Consider the following 23,459-nt stretch of genomic DNA (forward strand, 5'->3'; position numbering starts at 1 on the left):
GCAAGGAAAAGCCATCAAAATCCCCAATCCAGCGCAAAGGGCTGCGCTAACCCTGGACCAGCTTACAGGGCCGCTACACAGCAAACGCCGAGCGGGGAACGTGTATTCCTGGGGTGCGCTGGAATTATCATACGTGGTAGGGCCTGTGCGAGCGGGGTACGTGTATTACTGGGGTTCGCTGGGAGTTTCACACGCGATTGGGCCTGTGCGAGCAGGCTATGTGTATTTGGGGGGGTACGCGGGGAGTGTCACACGCGGTAGGCCCTTGCGCGCGTGGTACGTGGATTTCAGGGGTGCATGGGAAGTTTCACACGCGATTGGCCCTGTGCGAGCGGGGTACGTGTATTTCCGGGGTGCGCGGGAAGTTTCACACGCAATTGGCCCTGTGCGAGCGGGGTACGTGTATTTCGGGGGTGCGCGGGAAGTTTCACATGCAATTTCGCTGTCAGAACGGGGTACGTGTATCCAGTGGGGTGCGCAGGGAGTCCCACACGTGAATTGGCAGTGTGAGTCCTCCCAGGTGTGCCCTCTACCCCTCCACAGGCCCTGCAGGCAGCCCACACCACAGGGGACTACCCTGCACCCCTGGTCATGTTCCGCAGGCAGCCCATCCACCATGGGCATGCCCCCCAGCCAGGCCACATGTCACCTTGCACTAGTGATCACCAACTCATGTCCCCCTGCACCCCCACCCCCCAGCAGTGAGTGGCACCTGCCAGCAGGCCCCACTCATGTCCCCCTGCACCCCCACCCTCCAGCAGTGAGGGGCACCTGCCAGCAGGCCCCCACTCATGTCCCCCCTGCACCCCCGCCCCCAGCAATGAGGGAGACCTGCCAGCAGGCCCCCAGTCATGTCCCCCTGCACCCCCACCCCCAGCAGTGAGGGGCACCTGCCAGCAGGCCCCCACTCATGTCCCCCTGCACCCCCACCCCCCAGCAGTGAGGGGCACCTGCCAGCAGGCCCCCACTCATGTCCCCCTGCACCCCCACCCCCCAGCAGTGAGGGGCACCTGCCAGCAGGCCCCCACTCATGTCCCCCTGCACCCCCACCCCCCAGCAGTGAGGGACACCTGCCAGCAGGCCTCCATTCATGTCCCAATCTTGTCCCCCTGCACCCCCACCCCCCCCCAGCAGTGAGGGGCACCTGCCAGCATGCCCCCACTCATGTCCCCCTGCACCCCCACCCCCCAGCAGTGAGGGGCACCTGCCAGCAGGCCCCCACTCATGTCCCCCTGCACCCCCACCCCCCAGCAGTGAGGGGCACCTGCCAGCAGGCCCCCATTCATGTCCCCCTGCACCCCCCACCCCCCAGCAGTGAGGGGCACCTGCCAGCAGGCCTCCATTCATGTGTCCCTGCACCCCACCCCCAGCAGTGAGGGGTACCTGCCAGCAGGCCCTCACTCATGTCCCCGTGAACCCCCACCTCCCAGCAGTGAGGGGCACCTGCCAGCAGGCCCCCATTCATGTCCCCCCTGCACCCTCACCCCCCAGCAGTGAGGGGCACCTGCCAGCAGACCCCCATTCATGTCCCACTTATGTCCCCCTGCACCCCCACTCCCAGCAGTGAGGGGCACCTGCCAGCAGGCCCCCACTCGTGTTCCCCTGCACCCCCACCCCCCAGCAGTGAGGGGCACCTGCCAGCAGGACCCCACTCATGTCCCCCTGCACCGCCACCCCCCAGCAGTGAGGGGCACCTGCCAGCAGGCCCCCACTCATGTCCCCCTCGTGTCTCCCTGCACCCCCCCCCCAGCAGTGAGGGGCACCTGCCAGCAGGCCCCCATTCATGTCCCCCTGCACCCCCACCCCCCAGCAGTGAGGGGCACCTGCCAGCAAGCCCCCACGCATGCCCCCCCTACATGACCTAAGGCTGCACAATCATGGCCCACTTCTACACCAAAATACCACGGCACGCCACCCAGTCTTGAGACGCAATGATTTCCCAATCCACCCCACACTGACATGCCTATCTCAAGACACAAACCAAAAGTCAAATATGTACATCAACACATGTCCGTCACACACACACACTGGCTGGCATTGATTGCGTAAACCCACATTTTCACATGCATGAACCCAATGAGCGAATCACACACATGGAAGTAAAATATCAAAATGTATTATGGACAAAAATAAAGCAATGAAATGAAAGCATAAAAATAGCAAACATGAAATGAAAAGTATAACCAATCCAAAAGAAAAATAGTCCAAACTCTCCCTCCACCAAAGCAAATCCAAAGGAAACGTAAAAAGGAAAATCTATTAATCCATGGTGAAATCCAAATGAAAAGTTCAAATAAATCCATTGTCCAACTATGTACAATCCATTGTCAAGGGTCCATGAGCCCAACAAAAGAAATGAAACCTACCTAAGAAAAAACTATATACAAATGTGTGGGTCATAGTCCAATCACCCCAAATCAAAGGAAAATGAAAATGAAACTTAACACTAAAAACTATTTACAATGGCAGCGTTCTAGTCCGACGGCTCACTTTTCGATGTCCCGGGCCACGGCATCATCGAACTCCCACTCAATGTTCTGGAGGCGGTCCTCTTCCATGGCACTGAGGGTTCGCAGGGACGATGACATGTTGACCTCCAACTCCCTGCGAATTGCCTCGAGGTACTCTGCCCTCCTCAGTGCCCTCGCATGGAGTTCTCCGCCCTGACCATTGTGAGCTGTGCCTCTTCCGCCCGCTGCCGCTCCGCATCTATGGCGTGGCCCAACCACTGCCACACGGAAGACACTTGTAATCCTGGGTCCTCCTGCCCTCTGGCCGATGCCTGCCCCTCCGATGTCGATGGCCCCGAGCCATCATGGCTCCCACCTTGCTGCTGCTGCTGTGCCCCTGCTCTTGCTGCCTGCACGTCCTCCTCTGGCTGGGGTGTAGTTGTCGTGGTGGCCACCCCTGCTGGACGTCCGACTCCCGACTGTGGCACGGATGTGTCCCCCCACCAGCCTGGCCGCTGGGTCAGAGGCAGCTGCACAGGGTACCCAGGTGATACATGGGTGGGAAGATGGCATGGAGGACGACTGGCACGTAGGGTGTTCAGGTGAGGAGGGGGTCGGAACAAGGTCCAGCAAATGGAGGAATCCAGCCCTGGTGACCAGTCCCAGTAGGTCAACGCGGCCAATGAGAGGCATTCGAGATGACGTGCAGTGTCTTCAGGAAAACACTGCAGGTCACCTCGCATGCCCCGTTGACGCAACGCCATCCCACTCAGGACAGGCTCAACCCGGTCCCAGATAGCCAAGTCCGCAGGGAGAGGAAGGCCAGTTGTAAGCGGATCCCCTCCCTGAAAAATAGGTCTGGACGTAGTCCTCCCTGCTGGTGCGGGATGATGCAGTCACAGGATCAGGGACAGGATTACACACAGGCACCTCCGCGGTGGCCTGTGCTGCCTCCTGTCCCTGCCCCTGCACTGCACCACTAGCACCAGTGGAATCCCCACCTCCAGACCCCGTGTGTCCCTTCCACGGCCTCCTCCTCCACCAAACCCCCCACCAACCTGGATGATTCCGTGCCATCTTCCTGCGTCAGACCCTGTGGGTTCTCAGCTGCCCCTTCTGCTGCCGAGGAGTCCACCTCCAACCTCCGCCTCTTGGACCTACCCTCGGCAGCTGCGGCCTGAGACGCGGCACCGGACTCGAGAGGCGCTGGGCCTTGTCGAGGATCCTGGACCTGAAGTCCTCCCAGCGCTTCCGGACATGTTTGATGTCGTGGACTGCCACCCCCTCCTCGTTGATGGCAGTTACGATGTCCATCCAGATCCTAGTCCGTCTTTCATTGTCGGCGCGCAAACTTCCAAAGAGGGCATCATACTGCCCCAGGACTTGCTCCACAAGCACACCAGCTTCCCTGGCACTGAAGCTGGTGGCCCTCTGCCTCTCTGGCTGGGGGTTGCCAGTGGTGTTGTGCCCGACATGGTAACCCCAGAGGCAGGTGTGGGTGGGCAACTGGGTCTTGGGGCTGGGCTGTGGAGCGATGGTATCCCACTCGGGAGTCTTCAGTTCCAGCAGGGGTGGTCACAGCAACTGCACTGGTGGCTGACGTGCAGGCAGCAAATAGCAGGGCACGTGGGCAGCAGGCAGTCAGGCAGTGGCAGGTGGGAGCGTGTTCGGGGCTCTGGGGGGCAGGAAAATGGCCTTTTGGGCTGGAGCGTGGTCTTCAGTGTGTATTTGCGAGGCCAGCTTGATACGGAGTGATTTGGCACGTGAAAAAATTGCACGTCAGCGTGTATTTCGAGGAAAGGCCCTTAGCACGTAAGCGCGTCAGTGACGTTAGGCGCGCAGGCGTTGCCCACAACACGGGTGCATAGTGAATCAGCACGTGAAAAAACTGCACGTCACCGTGCTACTGGAGGAAAGGGCCTTAGCGCGTAAGTGACGTTTCACGTGTGGGCTGGCTTAAAAGGTACGAGTATCACACTATTTCCTTGTACGTGCTTTTTGTGGAGAGCGAGCGGGTGTATCTTGTACTTGCGTGCACGTGTGCTTTTGTTTTTGGGGTGCCTGTGCGTTGCGTGACCCGTCATCTTCCCCCAGGGGTCATATAACAGCCTTGCTAGAGCAGTAGGGTACGAATTCCATCTAGTAACCTACCCCTTTACCCCAATTGCCCAGGACAATTGTTTACTGCAACTCCCATACGCACAACAACATCAGTGCCATGGTTGGGAGGCGACCAAGCAGTAAGAGAGGCAAAGGTGGCCGACGTCTAAAAGGTGGGCGTGGTGGGCGCGGTAGGGGACGTGGCCAGGATTTGTAGGGTGCCCCTAGACCCCTGTGTGTGGATGACCAATCGGGGACACCCATGCCCTCCCGCCCCCATGGTTATGGGAAACGTAGCTGACACCATCCCAGCTCAGCCCTTGTTGGACCGGCCCATTTTGGCACCTGAACCGGCACAGGATGACTCCCAGGCTGACGTCCAGGTCAGCAAGTCTAAACCACGTGTGGCAGTGCAAGTTTCTGTCACCAGGCCACGTGGATCTGGGGCAGCAATGTCATCTGCTGCCCCAAGTACGCAGGGTGGGGAGGCTGCAGGGGCAGCTGCAGCTCTATCCACCCCAGCTCTGAGTCTCCCAGCCGGGACAGTGTCGGTCCAGGTCCATCAAACCGACGTTGGCCCTGCCAACGTCACCCTGCAGCCAATGCCTGCACCAAGACATATGGTCATTGTGCATTCGCACACTTCTAGTACCCAGTCCACCTGCGCTTCTGCCCCTACTGACCAGAGCGGCATAAGCCACTCAGGATCTGCACCACCTTTGAAAAAGAAGGGTGCTCTGGCACTACAGGCTGCGACCCCAGACACGGCTACACACGGAAGCCTAGCTTTAATGACGCCGAACTTGATGCACTTGTGGCCTATGTGTCGGCACATAGCTGCGAAATGGTGGTGACTGCAGGGTGCAAGACCACACCTGGTCAACGTAGGGCACACTGGCAGACCATCGCGGACCACATTAGTGCCCTTGGATTTGTGAGGCGCACAGCTGATGATTGCTACAAGCGGTGGAATGACCTGAAACGCAGAGCAAAGAACAAGCTGGCCTCAAATCATGCCTCTACTCTGGTGACTGGTGGTGGGTCTCCACCAGAGGACAACCAACTCACTGAACATGAGTCTGTTGCTGGAACCTTCGTCACAGAGAAACATATCCAAGGCATGGGAGACCTACCAGATTACGACGCATTGTCCGGTGAGTGCCCATGCATGTGTGTGTAATCCATGTGTATGTTGTTTGGGTGACGGGTTCTGATTGAGTGCCAGGTGAGGGTGTGTACTCCTGAGTGGTATGGGTCACCCATGTGCTTCCTCCAAAACATTCACCGGCCTTGGATTTGGGTATGACCGTATCCATTCTGCCCACAGTAGCCAATTAGCACCACATTACTTCAGTTGCCCTTGAACTGTCATCTTGCTACAACATTGTTCTGAATTTTTAAGTGTTCTTTCAGGCTGATTGTTTCAATTCTCTCATTTTTGCAATGCATTTTTCAGCCCTAATGCCACATACGTGACATTCTTCTGTCATTGATTATACCCCACATTGGCCCACATTTGTTGCCTTGTTATGTGAATGATTAGACCATTCAGGCTGATTGAGTATTGGCCTGCTCACATTAATTTTTGGGGCCTGTTTGAATGTGGAACATGATAGTTGTTTCCTGTCATGTTGAAGTGACCAACCATTGATGTGTACATCTGCCTGCAATCACTGTATTATTGTACACTGGATGTGTTGCAGTGTGTGGCACGTGCGTATTTTGTCACACTATTTAGCATTTTTCATCTCATCATGTCCATCTCACATGGATGGGTGACGGTACTCATTCACTGACATATGGCTGTACTTGTCAAATGTACCATGGCTAGGCTACATGCCATCTGTGTGCTGGCATGTGTCATGTATGTGTATTGGACATACCACTCACAGGCTAATGTGTGATGCCAATGCTACCCAGCATGCAGCAAATGTGTTGCTTTTCCATCTTGGTGTCCTCAGTGTCTGCTTTTTGCCTCCCCTTCCAACTCATTGACAGTGCATGCATGCCAGGGTTATTGTCATGTGGGACTAGTGTAAATTATGTACTGGATCTCTGGCTTGTCAGGCCTATTTGTGTGCTATGGTGCTCATGCCTGTTTCCATTTGTTGTCTCATGTTTTTGCAGATGATGACGCACTTGATGCTGTTGAGGAGATGGTGCAGACCCAGGAGGAATCTCCGGCATGACCGGGGACCAGTGGAGGACGTGGTGTGGTGGTGGGTGAAACCCCAATCTTATTGCTGACCATACTGTCCAGGGGTGTCTCTGGTTGCACCTCCCTGGACCTCTGATTCAGGTGCTGAATCGGATGATGAGACTTATGTGCTCTCGCAGGTGAGTGTTTCTGGCAGGGATTCTGTTCTGTCCAACCCACCTGCACCAGGGGTAGAACCCTCTATGGGGATGTCAGTGTTGGTAACTCTGCCTTTGGCGGTTACGGATGCAGGGTCACACTCCACAACATCTGATCCTGTTCCTGGGCCAGCAGATCAGAGGGGGAATGCAGTCCTGCAGCCTCAGGCAGTGCCGGCACAGCAAGGTGCAGATCGCCTTGCCCCAAACAGGTGTGGTGCCCGCCGATGCAGTGGCCATGCGCCACCAGGCAATACTGTATGGGAAAACTCCATGTACGGTATAGCAGCACAACAGGGAGCATCAGTTGAAATTATGGCTCAGGCAATGGAGAAGGTGGTCACTTCCATTCTTCCCCCTGAAAGGCAGATGGAGCAACAACAGCAGGCAACAGACTCCATTTGCCAATCACACAGGGAAGACATGTTGGCGTCCAACAGGGACCGACCGACGGGCGGCACAGGAGACTCTGCGGGAAGCCATTTCTGTAGAGTCACAGGGCCACAGGGAAGCCCTGAGGTTAGAACTCCAGTTCCTCAGGCAGACTGTAAGTGAACTTGAGGCTTCCCGAAATTTTAGGTCAGAACAGCAGCTGGAGCAGCTCACACGTTTGCTCTCAGCTGAGCTGCAGGCAACTCAGGAGGAGATCCGGGCATCACGCGAGGCCATGTGTGCAGAAATGCAGGCAACCCGTGAGGTACTGCATGGGGATCTCCGCACGATCATCCTCCAGAATCAGACCTTCAACACCTGCATGCTTGCTGCCATGGAGGACCATACCAGGGTTTTGCGTGGGCTGCCTCCCATAGCACCACCACCACCACCACCACCTCCTGATGCAGAAGCAGAGGGTGAAGAGAGCGACAGCAGCAGTTCTCCCACAATAGCGTAGCCGTGCAGGCCATAAGCCCATGGCGGTTTTTATTTTTCTCGCAACATCCACACAGGTGGGTGTTGGTGTGCACCCTGTCCTCGAACCTCCTGGGTGGCCTCCCCTCCCCCTGGCCCCCACATGGCCATTTTTTTTTTTTTTTTTTAAGTGTGTTGCCTTGTGTGGCTCCCGTGGGCATCCACTGACTATTCCAGCTGGGCACATGCAGGCTTGTCCTGTGTTTGGGTTGGATGCTTGGGTTCCTGACACGCACACCCCTCCTGCTTCCCTTTCCATGGGCTTGCAAAGGGTGTGACCAAGGGACAGTGACTTACACAGTGACATTGGGCTCCCATGAGCTGTGTGGGCAGTCTGTAGTCAAAACTGTGTCTACATCCCTAGTGGGGATTGTTGTTGTATTGAACACTGCATGGTGTATTGATATGTGCTTGTGCATCCATGTCTTCCTCCTTATTCACAGGTATCTTCTTCATGTCTTCACAAGGCCGTCTCCTTTGCGGATACAGTTCATGTTGTATACAGTACACTGACACATTTGCCTGACATCAACACTCTGCAGTTGGAAGGGGTGGATGTGCTGGCTTATTCAGGTTGTAAAACTTGCACTACTTTGATTTGGTACTGTCATATTTTGGCAATGTTTCATCCTGTGTTGCTGTATTGTGTTGCTGGTAAGTATTTGGTCATGTTTGCTGTTTGTTATTGATTATTGGGAGCACATTGACTGTGGCCTGTTTCCATTTGGGACAGTGCACTTTGTAACACTTGTGTCATGTGTTGTGCATTCCTTTGTTTGCTTTCACATTGCATGCCATGCCATGGTGTGTTGGGTAGCGGAGATGGGGAGGGGTTGGGTGACATGGTGCTGTTTTCATGTTCTATTTTTCAAGGGGGTAGTCGTTCATGCAGCATAAATGTCTTTTTGTGACACAGCATTGGTTGTCTTTAGGTAGGGATGCACACAATGTAACCCTTTCAGGTGACCAATCTCAGGCTGGTATGGTGGGGACAGTTGACTGTCCCTTATGTCATCATCATTGATTGTCAGCTGGTATGTACCAGGGCTGTGTGCACTCCACAGGGGTGTGATTTTAGATGAAGTAATTAGCCACCAGCTGCGTACAGGCTGCCTCACCACGTGCCCTTTCCCCTCCCATGCGCAGCGGCCGTGCATGTGGTTGGGGATGCGGGGGCACCACCATGTCCACCGGCAGGTTGCAACCTTGTGCAGGACACATGCAGCCACTATGATCCTGCACACTACTGGGGGCGCGTATAGCAGCTTCCCACCAGAGCGGTCAAGGGAGCGAAAGCGTGACTTGAGCACTCCGAATGTGCGCTCCACTATGCCCCGGGTTGCAATATGGGCTGTGTTGTATCTTACCTTGAGTGGTGTGGTGGGGTTCCGTATTGGTGTCATCAGGTGGGTGCTCAGAGGGTAGGCACTGTCCCCTGGGGAGGTGATGATGGGTATTATTAGAGGGGTTGTGACATTACTGAGTATCTGACATGCATGCATGTGCAGAGGCATTTATACTCACCAAGCAGCCATGTATCGCCATGCTGCCCAGTTTCTAGGTCCCGGTTTAGGGTTGACTTTCTGTAAATGAAACTGTCATGGGTGGACCCTGGATAGTTGGCATATACTGAGGTGATGATTCCCTTGGCATCACATACTACCTGCACGTTGATGGAATGCCAGTGCTTGCGGTTTCTGTAGATGTGCTCAGTTGCCCTGGGAGGACATAGAGCCACATGGGTGCAATCAATGGCACCTAGCACTTTGGGGAAGTGTGCCACCCCATAAAATCCTGGACGGTAGCCTGCCTTTCTGCAGTTGTTCTGGGCAGGTATATGTGCCTGCGGACTGATGGGCGTGCAGTCATGATGGCCAACACCTGGTGTAGGCAGCATGACTGTGTCGCCTGTGACACTCCCCCTACCCCCCACTATGGCACTTGTCCGCTGAAATGAACCAGTGGCCAAGAAGTGCAGTACATTAAGCACCTTTTCCAAGGGGCTCAGTTCTTGGGAGCACAGGGTGGGTGATGTGAGGTCATCTTCCCACTCACTCACCAGGTCAAGTATTATGTGAGGTGGAAACCTGTACCTCCCATACACCTGGTCATCAGGCATCCCAAAAAGGCTGGTCCTGGGTGTAAAAATTCTGACCCTGACTATCCTCCTCCTCCTCCTCCTGCAGTGTCCCACGACTACTGCTGCGAGGAACGGTATATTCATCGTAGCGTCTGAGCTTGTTTGTTGTTTGTGCGCACTTTTATGCTGCGCGGGTCCGCGTACGCCTGCTGGCGTACGTGTTTCCGGATTAGCGCGTCTTTTTTGACGCATGCGTTTCCCCTGTTCGATACCATGAATACGCGTTGTAGGTACGCGTGTGGGCGTTCCGCGCATTTGCCTCCTGTACTCCCCCCACCCCCCCGTAACGCCCACATTTTCACGCGTTGTTCCCCATTCCACGTGTTACACCTACTTTTGTTGTGTGCGCCGCGCTATGTGTGCTTTCGCTGTGCACGTAGCGCACGCCGTTTGATGACGTGTGCACCCGCGTGCGCCATGCAGGATTTTGGCACACATCCCAGTATTTACATGCGCACGGACTTCCATGAATCGATGTGCGCGGCTTTCACACGCTTGCACTGCGATTTTCGCCATTGCGCTGCGATTCGCACGCTTTCGCAGAGATTTTCGGCGCACACTAATTCCATGAATCAGCCTATAAATTGCATAGCCAGTTTTACCCGTTGCACTGCCAGATAACTTGGCTATGCAGCTAGAATGAGAGAACTGTAATTGACTAGCTAGACCAGTTCATTTTACTATAAGTAATTTCACTACATAACTTAATCAATCTTGCTTCCAGAAACTCCACTGCAGATCTACATTCATTATTTTGCTATCGCATAGCTCATTGCACAGCCAAATGGATTTCTTAATATCAAAGAATCCTCCCGCATAGTAAGATTAACCCATTTTCTGATCAGAAAGTCTTATCGCATAGGTAGATTAACTCATTTTGCCACTAGATCTCATTTTACAGACACATTTATTTTGATGTCATATATTTACTACATAACTGTCTGGAAGTCACAAGTCTACTGCATTTCAGAATGCATCTTTTAAACCTGTTTTGATAGCAGTTTCAATAACACCAATATTCCACCTCCTGTATAGACCCTCATCTTACAACCTGGCCTTCGTCAACAACCGGGCATATGTTGTCGCTGACCTCTTCGTAGACCACCAACAGCTCCACAAACTGGGAGATTTGACCAACTAACTTGAGATGGAGGGATCTTGAGGCTATAAAATCTCTCTCCATAAACCTTGGTCCTCATTTCTAAAATTGGTTGAATTACCAACTAACTAGGCCAGACACATCTTGGATGATGTTTTCTGCAACAAGAACAGTCATTGTCTCTGCCCTATCCCATCTACTAGGGGATCACCTTTGTATTCAATGTACCATCTTCCCAGAAGCCCCAGCTTGAGCGAAACTCTCCAAAAGACCCACAGTGATAACCAAACCTTGGAAAAAATACTTGAAGCAACTAAACATTAGATCTTGATTGAAACTCAGACCACCAAATTACATATTTAACCACCATCACAACTCTATAAGCCCAGCCCTGTATGCAATGGTGCCAAAAAATGATTCAAAACTTGCAAAAGAAGCAAGCGTTCAAATGGTTTACGTATAAATTGAATTGTATAAAAAAAGACAAGCTTGAAAATAAATTGGAGAAGAAGCAACCATCCAACAGACAAACTAGCCCATTACCATTAACTGTGACATTACATAACAGCAATACTCCAAGAAACCCCACTATCTTCATTGTATCCACTCCGCACAACACGGGCAGACAAAAGTCTTTAAAATAATCCATGAATCCAAGAACCCAACAGCCTGAAACACAACTCCTTTACCCGCATATCTCTTATTCTATTGAGTCACACTTTAACAAACACATCCAGGACAACCTTGACAGGAATGACCCAACACGGCCCTAAACACCCATGTTGGAGACACCTACAGCCTCCTTGTGCTATCCAGATCTACTTTTCACCTTTTCTCAATTGAAGAGCTGCTTTCAGTGATCAACTACAGCCATCCACAGGCTCCACAACACACCCATGCCCCCCACCATCTACAAAGAATAACTAAACACCCAGGCTTGATGCCCACTTTTCTATTCCTGCTCAACATTTTCATCAAGCAAGGCACTGTCTCTTTGGCCTTCATAACCATATTTGGTAAACCCTCAAGTAACCCATGGCAGACTCAAGTGACCCAGCCAATTACTCCCAGTTTCCAACGCCCCTTCCATCGGCAAAATCATGGAAACATCTTTTCTACATTCTTGTGCATACTTCGAGACCCCCCCACCATCATGAATCCCAACACTGATTCTGGCCAATGAGAGGAGCAGAATTCATGCTCTGCTCAATCTGGGACAGGCTAAAGAACATGTACAACAACACAAATGGTGCATTCATTCAACTGAACATCTGAGGCATGTGACATCAGTCATGAGATTAAACATTGGAATTAAGGAAATTGCCCTACGCTGCATCTTGTCCTTCCTGATGAGAACAGAAACGGTACTCATGGTCTCATTCAGATCATATTCTCAGAAGCTGAGATGCAGACTACCCCAAGGCACCAGCCTTTTGCCCCTTCTATTCAACATATACTTGCACCCCTCTTTGTGCTAATCCGGAACATGACTCATCTGCTTCAACTTTACAGACAGCACCGAAATTGTCTATAAACTTAAAAATTATGCAGAGGACACAACCAACCTCAATATCTTCCTCTCATGGGTGGACTCTTGGATGGCTATCAACAGACTTGATCACAACCCATTGAAAACAGAATTTAGGAGCAGCGGCACTACACCTTCAAACTCTACACAGTTCCGCTTGCCGGAAGTAACGGTACCTTCCCCATATCCTTTACATGCTGTCAGGAATCGAAGAGTCCTGGACCGGGCCCTTGTGCTAGAACCACAGATCAAAACAATTATGAGGGGCTCCTTCATCCCACTCCATTACTTGGAAAGCATCATGCCCTAACTGATATTGACACATAGGGCATGGCAGTCATCACCTTGACACAATGTAGACTATTATGCCAATAGCCTTTACCTCAGACTGTCTACTTTAACAAATGCCAAAAAGTCAAGAATGAGACAGCAAGACCACCATTTAGATCGAAAAGGCACAAATATCTCCCCGGTACTCCGCGCTGCACTAACTCCCAAACAAAAAGAAGCTGCACTTAAAATTCCTGTGAATTGCCCATTACACCTACAAAGCCACAGAATTCACCAGAAGAAAATGATGGCACTGTATACCCTCAAGAACACAAAGATCTAGCAATATTGCACTTGTAACAATACCAAATTCCAACCAGAAACCCCTTTGAGGCTCCTTCTCCTTACTTGCAACCAAACTAACTCTGCAATATCCAAAAACCTCTGTACAGGTGACCACCTAGCTCCCAGAAAGCAGCTGAAAACATTGCTTTTAAACTGATCATCCCACAATACCAGTCTGGAACTGCACCACGGGTAGACTGAATAGCCTCATCCTCTTGCTTCAAAACTACAGAAAATAATGTGAGCTTTCCTTCACCTCTGACTAATCTACCAGAATTGGGTGTGACACAACCAAAAAGGAAACCAGTACCAAAGGAGACCTGCAGAAACAAGCCTATCTACTCAGACAGGCACCAATATTACTGCCCTGCCTTCACATTTTCTTTCCCTCCCAGTATTCGTTCCCCATATAGCCACCCCCACCTCATCAATTCTCATTCCATATGCCCACCCCAACTTACGAACCTCCCTCTAAATGTCACCCTTCGACCTTGCACTACTTCCGAACGCCCCTACTGACTCCAATCATAGACTTAGTCAATATAATGGGAAGATGTGCAAAGGGCATGCATCATTTGCATCTCTACAAACCTCCTCTTCATTAGTGTGCAAACGCTCCCCTGAGCATTAACTACACCTTCAATACCCATCCCACCCCCAGGCTACTATGCCAATTCCATAGAAGGTGCACTGGAGCCAGGTACTTTTGAGCTGCACCCATCAACACACCGGTTTTTGGATCTACCCCTCCCGCTATCCCACCAACAGCCCACCCTTTTATTTTACACAACCACACAGTGAGGCCAACAAATTCTCAGAAGGGCACTTGACAATTATCATGACTAAATATAGGCAGTTAAAGTATCATCCTTTGTCACATCTGGGATGAAAGGTTTAAGGGCCAGAATTTTCAAGTATGACGGTCATGGCAGGTTCTTTCCCCTCTAATAATTACAAAATCTCTAGAATACCTCCACTTTTGAAAGGGAACACTAACCAGCTCTCTTGTCCGCTACATGATCTCCATGCCAACTTAATATTGAAAAGCAGAAATATGTGGAGTTTCCAAAAATCCTACGCAATTTCACAATTCATCTTCTAGAGTTGGTTGACTGAATACTTTTTCACCTACTAGAGCCTCCTTTTTATCTGTACCAAATAGGACTCCTAAACGCACGGTTTAGAGCCTTCTTGGTTCGGGTGTTCCCTTATGCAGTGAACCCTGTCCTTCACCTCAACTGTATGGTAATTGGTGTTGCTAAGCGCTAGTAGTAGGAATGTTTATGTTGGCACCACTTTAATCCACTGTATCTCAACTTGCAAATACTGCGTAAAGGTCAAGTACTTCTCTGCACTTGAGAAAAACCTTTTCGGAAGGGGTCAAACTATGGTGGTGCTGGCCCCTCACTGTTTATACTATTGGGAATTGGTTTTTTGAAGGCTAAAGAAATCCTCTAGAACGACACCCAGGTTCTTTACCTCTACCTTTAGGCTCTAGGCATTTTCCAAAACCTTCCGATCAGAAAGAGCGTTTGAGGACTGGGAGTCTCCTTAATCAACATAATCTGTCTGCTCAGGATTAATATTCAAAAGGTTTGTGTCCATCCAGTAGGCAGTTGTTGGCTTAGTTCTCTGATCAAGGTCTATTAGAATTTGAGTATCATTGGTGTAGTTAAGTTAAGCCACATTGATTTATGGTCTCCATTAAAGGATGGGTATAAATATTAAACGGTATAAGCAACCTTGCCAAACCCTGTGGTACTCCACAGGTTACAGGTAAAAATTGTGATTGGAAGGTGCCCATCCTTATTTGTTTATCGATCAGACGCAAAGGAATGTATCCATTTAAGGACTGTACCTCTGAAACCGCAGAAGTCTGAAGAGGAGGATATCGTGATCTATGTTGTCGAACGTGGACAACAGGTCCAATAGTATTAGGACAACTAATTTTTTATCATCCATTTCATCTCTTAAGTGGTTTAAAATTAGGGTTGTAATACTTTGTAATGGGTGAATGCCGAATTGGTTCCCATCGAAGATTGTTTAACTTTCAGCGTATGATTGTATTCAAGGTGCAATCTCTTTCCAAATGTTTTGTGAACAAAGGAAGTTGTGAGATTGGGCGATAGTTACCCGCGTCATTAGGGTCCAATGTGGGCTTCTCAAGCAGTGGTTTAATGGATGTTTTTTCCAATTAGATGGAAAATTCCTGAACTTATGGAGGAGTTAGATATATCACGAATGTTCTCTTGAAAGAAATGTCAACAGCTCATTTTGGTGGGATCGTATCTAGCGGGGGGTCCTGAGCATTTAGCAGATATCAAATGTTGCAAGAGTACGTTCTCCTCAAGAGGCGCAAATGGTTCAAAGAGAGCTGCTGTTGTAATTACTGTGTTCACATAGTTTAGCATGGGTGAGTCTCTCTTTAGGGAGGATTTTCTTTTTCTTCAATTAATTTCTTATTTTCTCATTTTCTTGTGTATAATTAGTTACAAGGTGATCCACTAGTGTCTGAGAAGGAGCCATCTCTGAGCTTTTGGGACCATCACAAATATAAATATATAATCACTATGAGCAGTTTGTGGGCAGAGTTAGATGCAGAATCTATTTTCTGGCTGTAGTAAAGTGTTTTTTCTTTTTTTTTTTCTTCTTTTGTAATTATATTGGTGTTTTAATTCTACAAGGGCATTGATGTCCTATGAATGATGGCAACGTCTTTCTAAGTTCCTGACTTTATGCCGCGTAGTAATTAAGTCCAGAGTGAACCTTTTCCGACCAGGTCTCTTTTGTGCATGGTGTGGTTACCATCCGTGGGGAAATGCTATCTAAAATTTCTGTTGTGCAGGTATTTATGCTGTACTGTGCTTTATGCATTAAAAAAAGTGTTTGTACTCGTGCCCAAAGGCTGGTGCTACCTAGCCCATCACAGAACAAACCAGTTGTAAAAACATAAAAAGTGAGTAAAGTTTCCTGATCGGTCAATAAAACAATGATATGGTGTGAAACTAAAATCCATATTTAGACAGAAGCCTACAACAATCTGTTGATAATCGGAGCTGGGAGATCATTTGCATCATCAGATTATCGGTCGCACCATCACAAATGTAAATATTGTTTGAGGTTGTAAGTAGAAAGCAGACTATGCCGTGCACTCATATATTTCTATGCCATATTGTTATGTATATGAGTTCTAGAGCCCCTGCGTGGCAGCTCTAGATCTCGCGGGTGGCAGATAGACGGTTGTGGTTGCTGTGACATCGTCTCCATTACCGCTGCTGCGGTCCCCCTTGCAATAAACCAATTCGACCATCATGTCCGTGTCCATCCTCAACAAATTGGCGACGAGGATGGAATGCGGGGGACCACGGCAGGGATACTGTCGAGTAGCTCACTAGCTTCAACTGCGACAGGAAGCAGAAAGGGATAGCGGTGTGCGAGGGAGAGCAGGAGGGAAAACCACAAACTGAGGGTAGGAGAAGAAGACACCAGTGCTGCCAGCGCGCTGCCGCACTCATCTCACATCAAACCCTGCTCCGCCCCCCTGTCATGTTTTGATAAGGGCATCCCTGTGCCCCAACCCCATGCACGCGCCCCGCGTGATGTATCATATCAGTGCGCCAACCACAGCACATGCACGCACATCGAGCATCACCAACCAACATTGCCCTGGGAACGTGTGCTACATGGAAAGCGTGTAGTGCAGCAGGACACAACATGGTGAGTAACGCTCCTGGGATATTAACAGAGGATCAACAACCCACCAGAGCCACAATGGGAAGAATGAACTGCTAAAAAAAAAAAAAAAAAAAAAGACTGCAATGAGAGAGATAAAAAATAACACATACGTGAGAAATAAAAAAATAAAATGAACAAAAAATAAAGAGGCTTCATGCACGCCACCCAATAACAAAACTATTACAACATCTACACACCATGCAGAGTGTGACACTCCCTTGCTCCTTTCTGGCCAATCCTGGAGAACCCCCAATCCCTTGGGAACAATGGACAGACTAATTTCAGGTATATTTACGAGTCATTGGGGGAGCAAAGTTTAATGCTAGTCGCGCCTTGAAACACTTGAAACGCTTGTGTATAGGCGCGTTACAAATGCCATATCATATCAAATGCCATATCATATCAATGATGACGTCAAGGAAGCGTCCCTCCTAAACTGCCTGGGTATGAAGGATTGTGAATTTTCTGCATGTTACCAGACTTGGCATCACAATAAGGGGGCGGTGATGCTGCCTCAGCATCACCCAAGAAATATGACTCGGCTATGGTGAAGTTGGAGCGACACTTTAGTAACCAGACCAATGCCCTCCGTGACTGTTATTATTTCTTCACAAGAAAGGGTGGTCAGTTGACAACTAAATAGCGGCTTTCAGAGGATTAATAGCAACATGCAAATTCACTGTTGTAGCAGAAGAGTACATCAGAAACCAGCTAGTGCTACACACAGCAGATTCACACACTCAACAGCGCCTGTGGCAAGAAAAAGATCCCACTTTAGAGCAAGCAATAGAGATCGCTAGACCAATAGATCTGGAAATAAGTGCAGCAACACAATCCAACAGAAAGAACAGTGTGTCTCCACAGAGAAAGTACAGTCCGTGATCGATGACCAAGGGAACGAGAATACTGAAATATCAATGATAAGAAAGGGTCTGCACGGGCCAAGAACAAAAGGAAACTGGTCTGAAAATGCCAATAGTGTATAGCCAAACCAATTCTAGATGTTAACGCTGTGGCTGCTTCAGACATGCCGAGGGAGTAAAAGAATGTCCCGCCACCATAGTAGAATTTTTCAAATGCATCTTAATAGGGCACTATGGGGGAGCATGCAGAAACTCGGGCGGAAGGAACAGAGGAACACTGTAAAAGCATAGAGGAGATGGGAGGACCGAGTAGCCTCCTCCCCATAGTGCAAGAGAGGGAGATGCTGACAATTATCCTAGCAGTCAACAACCACACTAAAAAAGAGCCATGGGAGAAGTTAACAGTAAATGCCCATGCTTTACAAATTATGATTGGCACCGGTTCCCCTTACACCATGATGGACTGATGTGTACACTGGAACACTAGGAGGAGATGTGAAGGAATTAAGAGATGTGAATGTCACAGCCGTTGGTTATGGTAAAAGTCCCATCTGCATTGTTGGCTACAAGTGGGTTCATCTTAAATTTAGCGATGGATGCACATATTGTAAATTATATGTAGCTAAGATTGGATCTTCCATCGTAGGGTGGGACGAACAATCCACTTTGCAAATGAAAATACATGGTGAAGCTCAACCCATTTTGAGTGTCAACGAACAAGTCAATCTTTTACAAGAGAAACTATTAGAAATGTTTCTGGAATTATTTACCAACACTATTGGTGAACTAAAAGGGTTTCAACAGTGTATAATATTGAAAAGGGATGCCAAACCGACTGTACACAAAGTACGCAACATTCCAGTAGGAACAAAAGATGCCCTACGCAAACAACTTAAAATGTTGTGCAATGAGCAAATAATTGAACCCATCGAATCCTCCGAATGGCTGGCTCCAGTAGTAATTGTTAGCAAAGCAGACGACACCATCAGAATGTGCGTAGACTTGCAAGACCTCAACGCCAGCATATGGATTGATAGACACCCCCTCCCTAACATTAATGAGATTTTACTGACGATGATCAGATCGTACGTGGGGAAGGATCAAAATAACATCTTACCTCATTTGTAACACCATTGGGAGCTTTTAGATTTAGAAGAATGGCATTTGGTTTGGCTTCGACAGCTGCCATTTTCTAAAGGCAGATGCAGCAGCTGTTCAGTTGTCTAGAAGGAATGCCTGAGGAAGAACACAATGCAAAAATGCTAGGAGTACTACAAACGATTAGAGAAAGAGGACTTGCACTCAAACTGGAAAAATGTCAAATTAAAGTAGCAGAGGTGACATCTGGGACATGTTGTAACGAGAGATGGAATGCAGCTCCAAGCAAAACTGATGGAGACCATTTCGAAGATACCACCACCAATGAATAAAGATCAACTATGCTCATTTTTAGGGGTGGCTGAATACTATTCAAAGTTTGTTCCGAATTTTTCAGACATGACAGAAAATATGAGAACACTCATGAAAAAAACATGCCATTTGAATGGTCCAAACAATGCCAGAAGGAATTTATGGAAATAAAAGCAAAGATGAAAGGAGCACCCACACTGAAGATGGTGGCATTGGTTTGGGATGTGTACTCAAACAAATACAGGAGGGTAATGATGTAATTATAGCATTTGACTCACTATGCCATAGAAAAATACATTTAAAGAAACACTCAACGCATATGTCCTCCACAGGTGTCGAACCATTCATAATGATGAGAGGTAGAACATCGTGCAATAGACTAAATACATTTTGGACAGTGAAGAGACATGTCAGAAACATAGACATGGAGAACATACTGAACAAAGTGCAGGAGAAACAACACAAATACAAGGAGCGTTACGACAGAGCAAAAGATGTCCGAAATGCTCTGTATAATGTAGGAGATTGGGTACAGGTAAAAAAAAACCACAAGGAGTGGTAAAGGGTTTATCTAAATACAGCGAAAAACAAAAAATAAAGGATGCAGGACAAAAGTGTCCAACTCGGGGATTGCACAAAATGGTCATGTGATGACATTGTCCCTGCTGAAAAAGGAGTAGGCACTGGATCTCTACAAGGAGACTTATCAACTGCTCATACCACCCAGGGAAAAGAAAGTGAAGAAAGTGGAAGTGATGACATTTTTGTTCCAAGACTCCATGACATGCCCACATCATCCCATAGAAATGGAGGAGGAAGATCTACTAGAGTGAGAAGGAAGAAGAGCTCCTGGCTGGAACAAAGATTATATTTACTATTGAAATTTACTGAATGGAGTAAAAAAAAGGGTTGTGCGTTGTTCCTTGTTGGAACAAAGAATACACATTCAAAAACGCACAGATTATATTTATGATTTAAAATGTATGATCAGTTGTGTCATGACCCCACCACCCCACCATGCTCATCCTTCCCTGCTCCACCCGCCACTCTGTTCCTTCGTAGTCTTATGGGGGGGGAGATGTTATGTATGAGTTCTAGAGCCCCTGCGTGGCAGCTCTAGAACTCGTGGGTGTCCGAGACAGTTGCGATTGCTGGGAGACATCTTCGTTTCCCTTACCGCTGTTTGCAATAAACCAATTCAACCTTCTGTCATGACCGTGTCCATCCTCCACACATTTATCTTATGTTAAGCCTTTTTCAATTTCCTTGGTGCATTTGTAGCAATATTTTGTGTCAGATGCTGGATTTTCTTTGAACGAGTTACATTTCTAATTATAAAATAGCTCACTATGTACAAGAGTTTTTATTTTAAAGTAATGTGACACTTTACCAGATAATTGTATACTGGCAGATTATCTCTTACATGAAAACTACATTTGGGTAAAGGGTTTTGAAAACTGACAACACCCGTTGAATTTTTGTAAAGCTTCAGTCCTCCTTTTATTCATTGGAATTTCTCTTTTGTCCTCCTTTAATCGGTAGGGTATCCCTTTTCTGAGAGCGATTATTGTCCTGATCCTCTCCAGGTCGCTGCAGCAATGTCATCTCTCTCCTGCTGTGACTCCATAGTCGTTGCTGGTGATGTCATAATGATGTCTGGCCTGGCTACCACAGTGGTTTCAGCTTGCTTTGACAGCTGCTTCCCACAGACCTAGCTTGCCCTCTGCTTCAGGTTACAATCCACCTGTTATGGGGTTCTGCCATGTGTTGTCTAAGAAAAACGTAACCAAGTTGAACGTCTTGGAGTATGTTTACCTATGCTTTTTGTTTGTTTTGTAAAAGTACAGTATTTGGTAGCTATTGCATTTAAAATTAACACAATATTCCTGTTTTGTAATTGTCTTTATAGTATCACACAGACTTGCTGGGAAAATCTGGCATTTTGCTGCAGTTTTGCGATCTCGCTCATCCTGATCCTGAACTGTTTAGGGCAGCAGTGCACAGTATGGCAAACCTATGTCTGAGGTATGTGATTCAAGTTCCCCTGTTCCATTGATGTGTGTGTATATTTTTAAGCTGAGAGGGCTTCCCACCTTCTAACCGATCCCTGGGTTCAAATTATGTTTTCTCTTTTGGTAACTTGGCTTCTTTCCTAAATAGCCCATCACTGTCAGTGATTTGTAAGAACTTTTTTCTGAATACACAAATAACCTGTATTGTATGTGCTTTTGACTATGCAATGAACAGTGGCATGCAAGTAGACGAGCAACCATTTTTCAATGTAGTTTAATCACTGAATGTAAACCTAGCTTTGACAAGTAACGGAGGCTGTACATTGGTAGGGGTTATGGGCATACATTAGATGGTTACATGGGGGTAACAGTCCTTAAAATGTATAATTTTTAAGCAGCCTAGTATTTAGGGTATGGTGGGCATAGTTAATATATACAGGTAGGTGGGGGACATGTAGCAGTGTGAAAGGAGGTGTGCGGGTGGACCAGTGGAATCTGCTCCAGATGGTGGTTATCAGGAGGAACACTAGGCTGGGCAGGGTTGTGAGGTGGGCATATCATACAGGGTGTAACAAATGTGCTTCTTTAAGAGGAGGGTCTTGATGACTTTTCTCAATTGCATCAGGGTGAGAGCAAGTCTGATGTTGATGGATATGGGGTTCCACAGTTTTAGTGCACAGATTGGGAATCTGCTCCCCTGTACATAGTGCTGTGTAACTGGTAATCTCACTCTTTACACTGAGGGAAAGGTCTATGGGTCCCCTAGCCACTGTTGCTCTGCCAAGTGTGCGTTGGTCCAAATCTGGCCTGCTATTTGGTGAAAGTTAGAGCAGGTTCAGTAGGCAGGAACAAGTTCCCTCATTCTCTTAGCTTCCTGAAGTGTCTTAACTTCAGCAGATCTCATTCTTTTGAGTCCTGCGTCAAAGTGATGAGTGGCCACTCCTTCTTCTCTTCAGCTCTTTAAAGCGGGATCAAGTAATTTGTGAAGGCACAGCTTGCAGAATTACATTTTATGCATGGGCCCAGCTTTAAACACTTATGGGTTTTTGCTCAGTACCTGTGACATGTAGTCCGGATGCCCTAGGTAGTGTTAGTGCTGAGAGGCCAAGCGTTGTGTTAATGATTTTAGCAAAGAACCAGGCATGGTACAGAAGTACATACCATCACTGCAAGGCAATATCATACATTGTGGAACAGCAAAACAAACGTATCATCAAGTATCACCACGTAGGACAGCATGACATGACCTAAACGCATTTTCTTTTTTAATGATCGTTTTTATTTTTCGTTTTTCAAATTAACGTATATGAATACATAGCAATCTACCAGAGAAGATGGCATCTAATTGCGGTTAGAATATAGCACATTCAGAGGGGCGTGGGATGAACAAGCGTAATTGAAGAAGTTTACCCCACTGCCCCACACACATACTCCCCATTTCAATATCAGTAAGGTTAAAAAAAGTGTGTATGGTGTTCTCAAACCGCAGACTCGGAGTGTATACAATAAAAGAAGCCATGATATATAATCTTGCTTCTCAGTCACATGCGTCTGGCCCTGTGAGCTCTGTCAGCCTAGCTTCTACATCGTGCAATCTTGATGCTATACCATCTATTTGAGATGAGCGCTTTTTGCGACTAGCCTTTAATTCTATGATCATTTCGTTAAGCCTGATGGGGGTTTCATCATCCGTAGTGACGAATTGTCCAGACAACATTTTAGTAGGAGTAGTCTGTTCTTGTTGGAAGGCATATTGTTGCAAAAAACTACAACCCTTGGTGCCCACCTCCTGCTGAGATTGTTTGGTGAGCCATTTAGCATCCCAAAAAGTCCAATCGGAAATTGGAGGCCGAATTACTAATCACAATGTAACAGCATGGCTCAGCATGGATAAGCAGGCTAGCAATTCAGGCAGCGGTTTTGGGAGAAGGTAAAACTATAGGGGTCATAGGGTTCCACCTTCACCAGAGAGCTGCCATTGACCCGTGCTAGGATTCAAAACTGCAACTCATCGCATCCATTTGAGGCCAATGGTAGCCTATAAACCGCAGTGGGGGGAAAAATAAAATGGAGAGAAGGCTTTGAAGGTGGACCCTCACAGGTGAATAACGAGCTGCACTCAACTCAGGCGGGCACATGAATGCTTCATTGACATGGCTGTGGATGAGAGAGGTTGACTCCTGACCACTTTGCACAGAAATCTCAATGACAGGCCCTTTAATCCACTAATAGTGCAATAAGTA

General features: G+C 48.3%; 1 protein-coding gene across 3 annotated transcripts in view; it reads left to right on the forward strand.

Moving 5' to 3' along the window:
• HEATR6 (HEAT repeat containing 6) overlaps nucleotides 1-23,459 on the forward strand; it is a 1,218,923-nt gene that overhangs the window by 138,582 nt on the left and 1,056,882 nt on the right. For 2 of the 3 annotated variants that reach the window (XM_069614663.1, XM_069614664.1), the window contains exon 4: nucleotides 21,114-21,229. In XM_069614663.1, the coding sequence (XP_069470764.1) occupies nucleotides 21,114-21,229 (116 nt within the window). Of the gene's footprint in view, nucleotides 1-20,871; nucleotides 21,010-21,113; nucleotides 21,230-23,459 lie in introns of those variants that run through there. The other variant, XM_069614665.1, reaches the window with a different exon arrangement.

This window comes from Ambystoma mexicanum, chromosome 9, assembly GCF_040938575.1.
Source record: "Ambystoma mexicanum isolate Mex_15411 chromosome 9, UKY_AmexF1_1, whole genome shotgun sequence".
NCBI classification, from domain to species: domain Eukaryota; kingdom Metazoa; phylum Chordata; class Amphibia; order Caudata; family Ambystomatidae; genus Ambystoma; species Ambystoma mexicanum.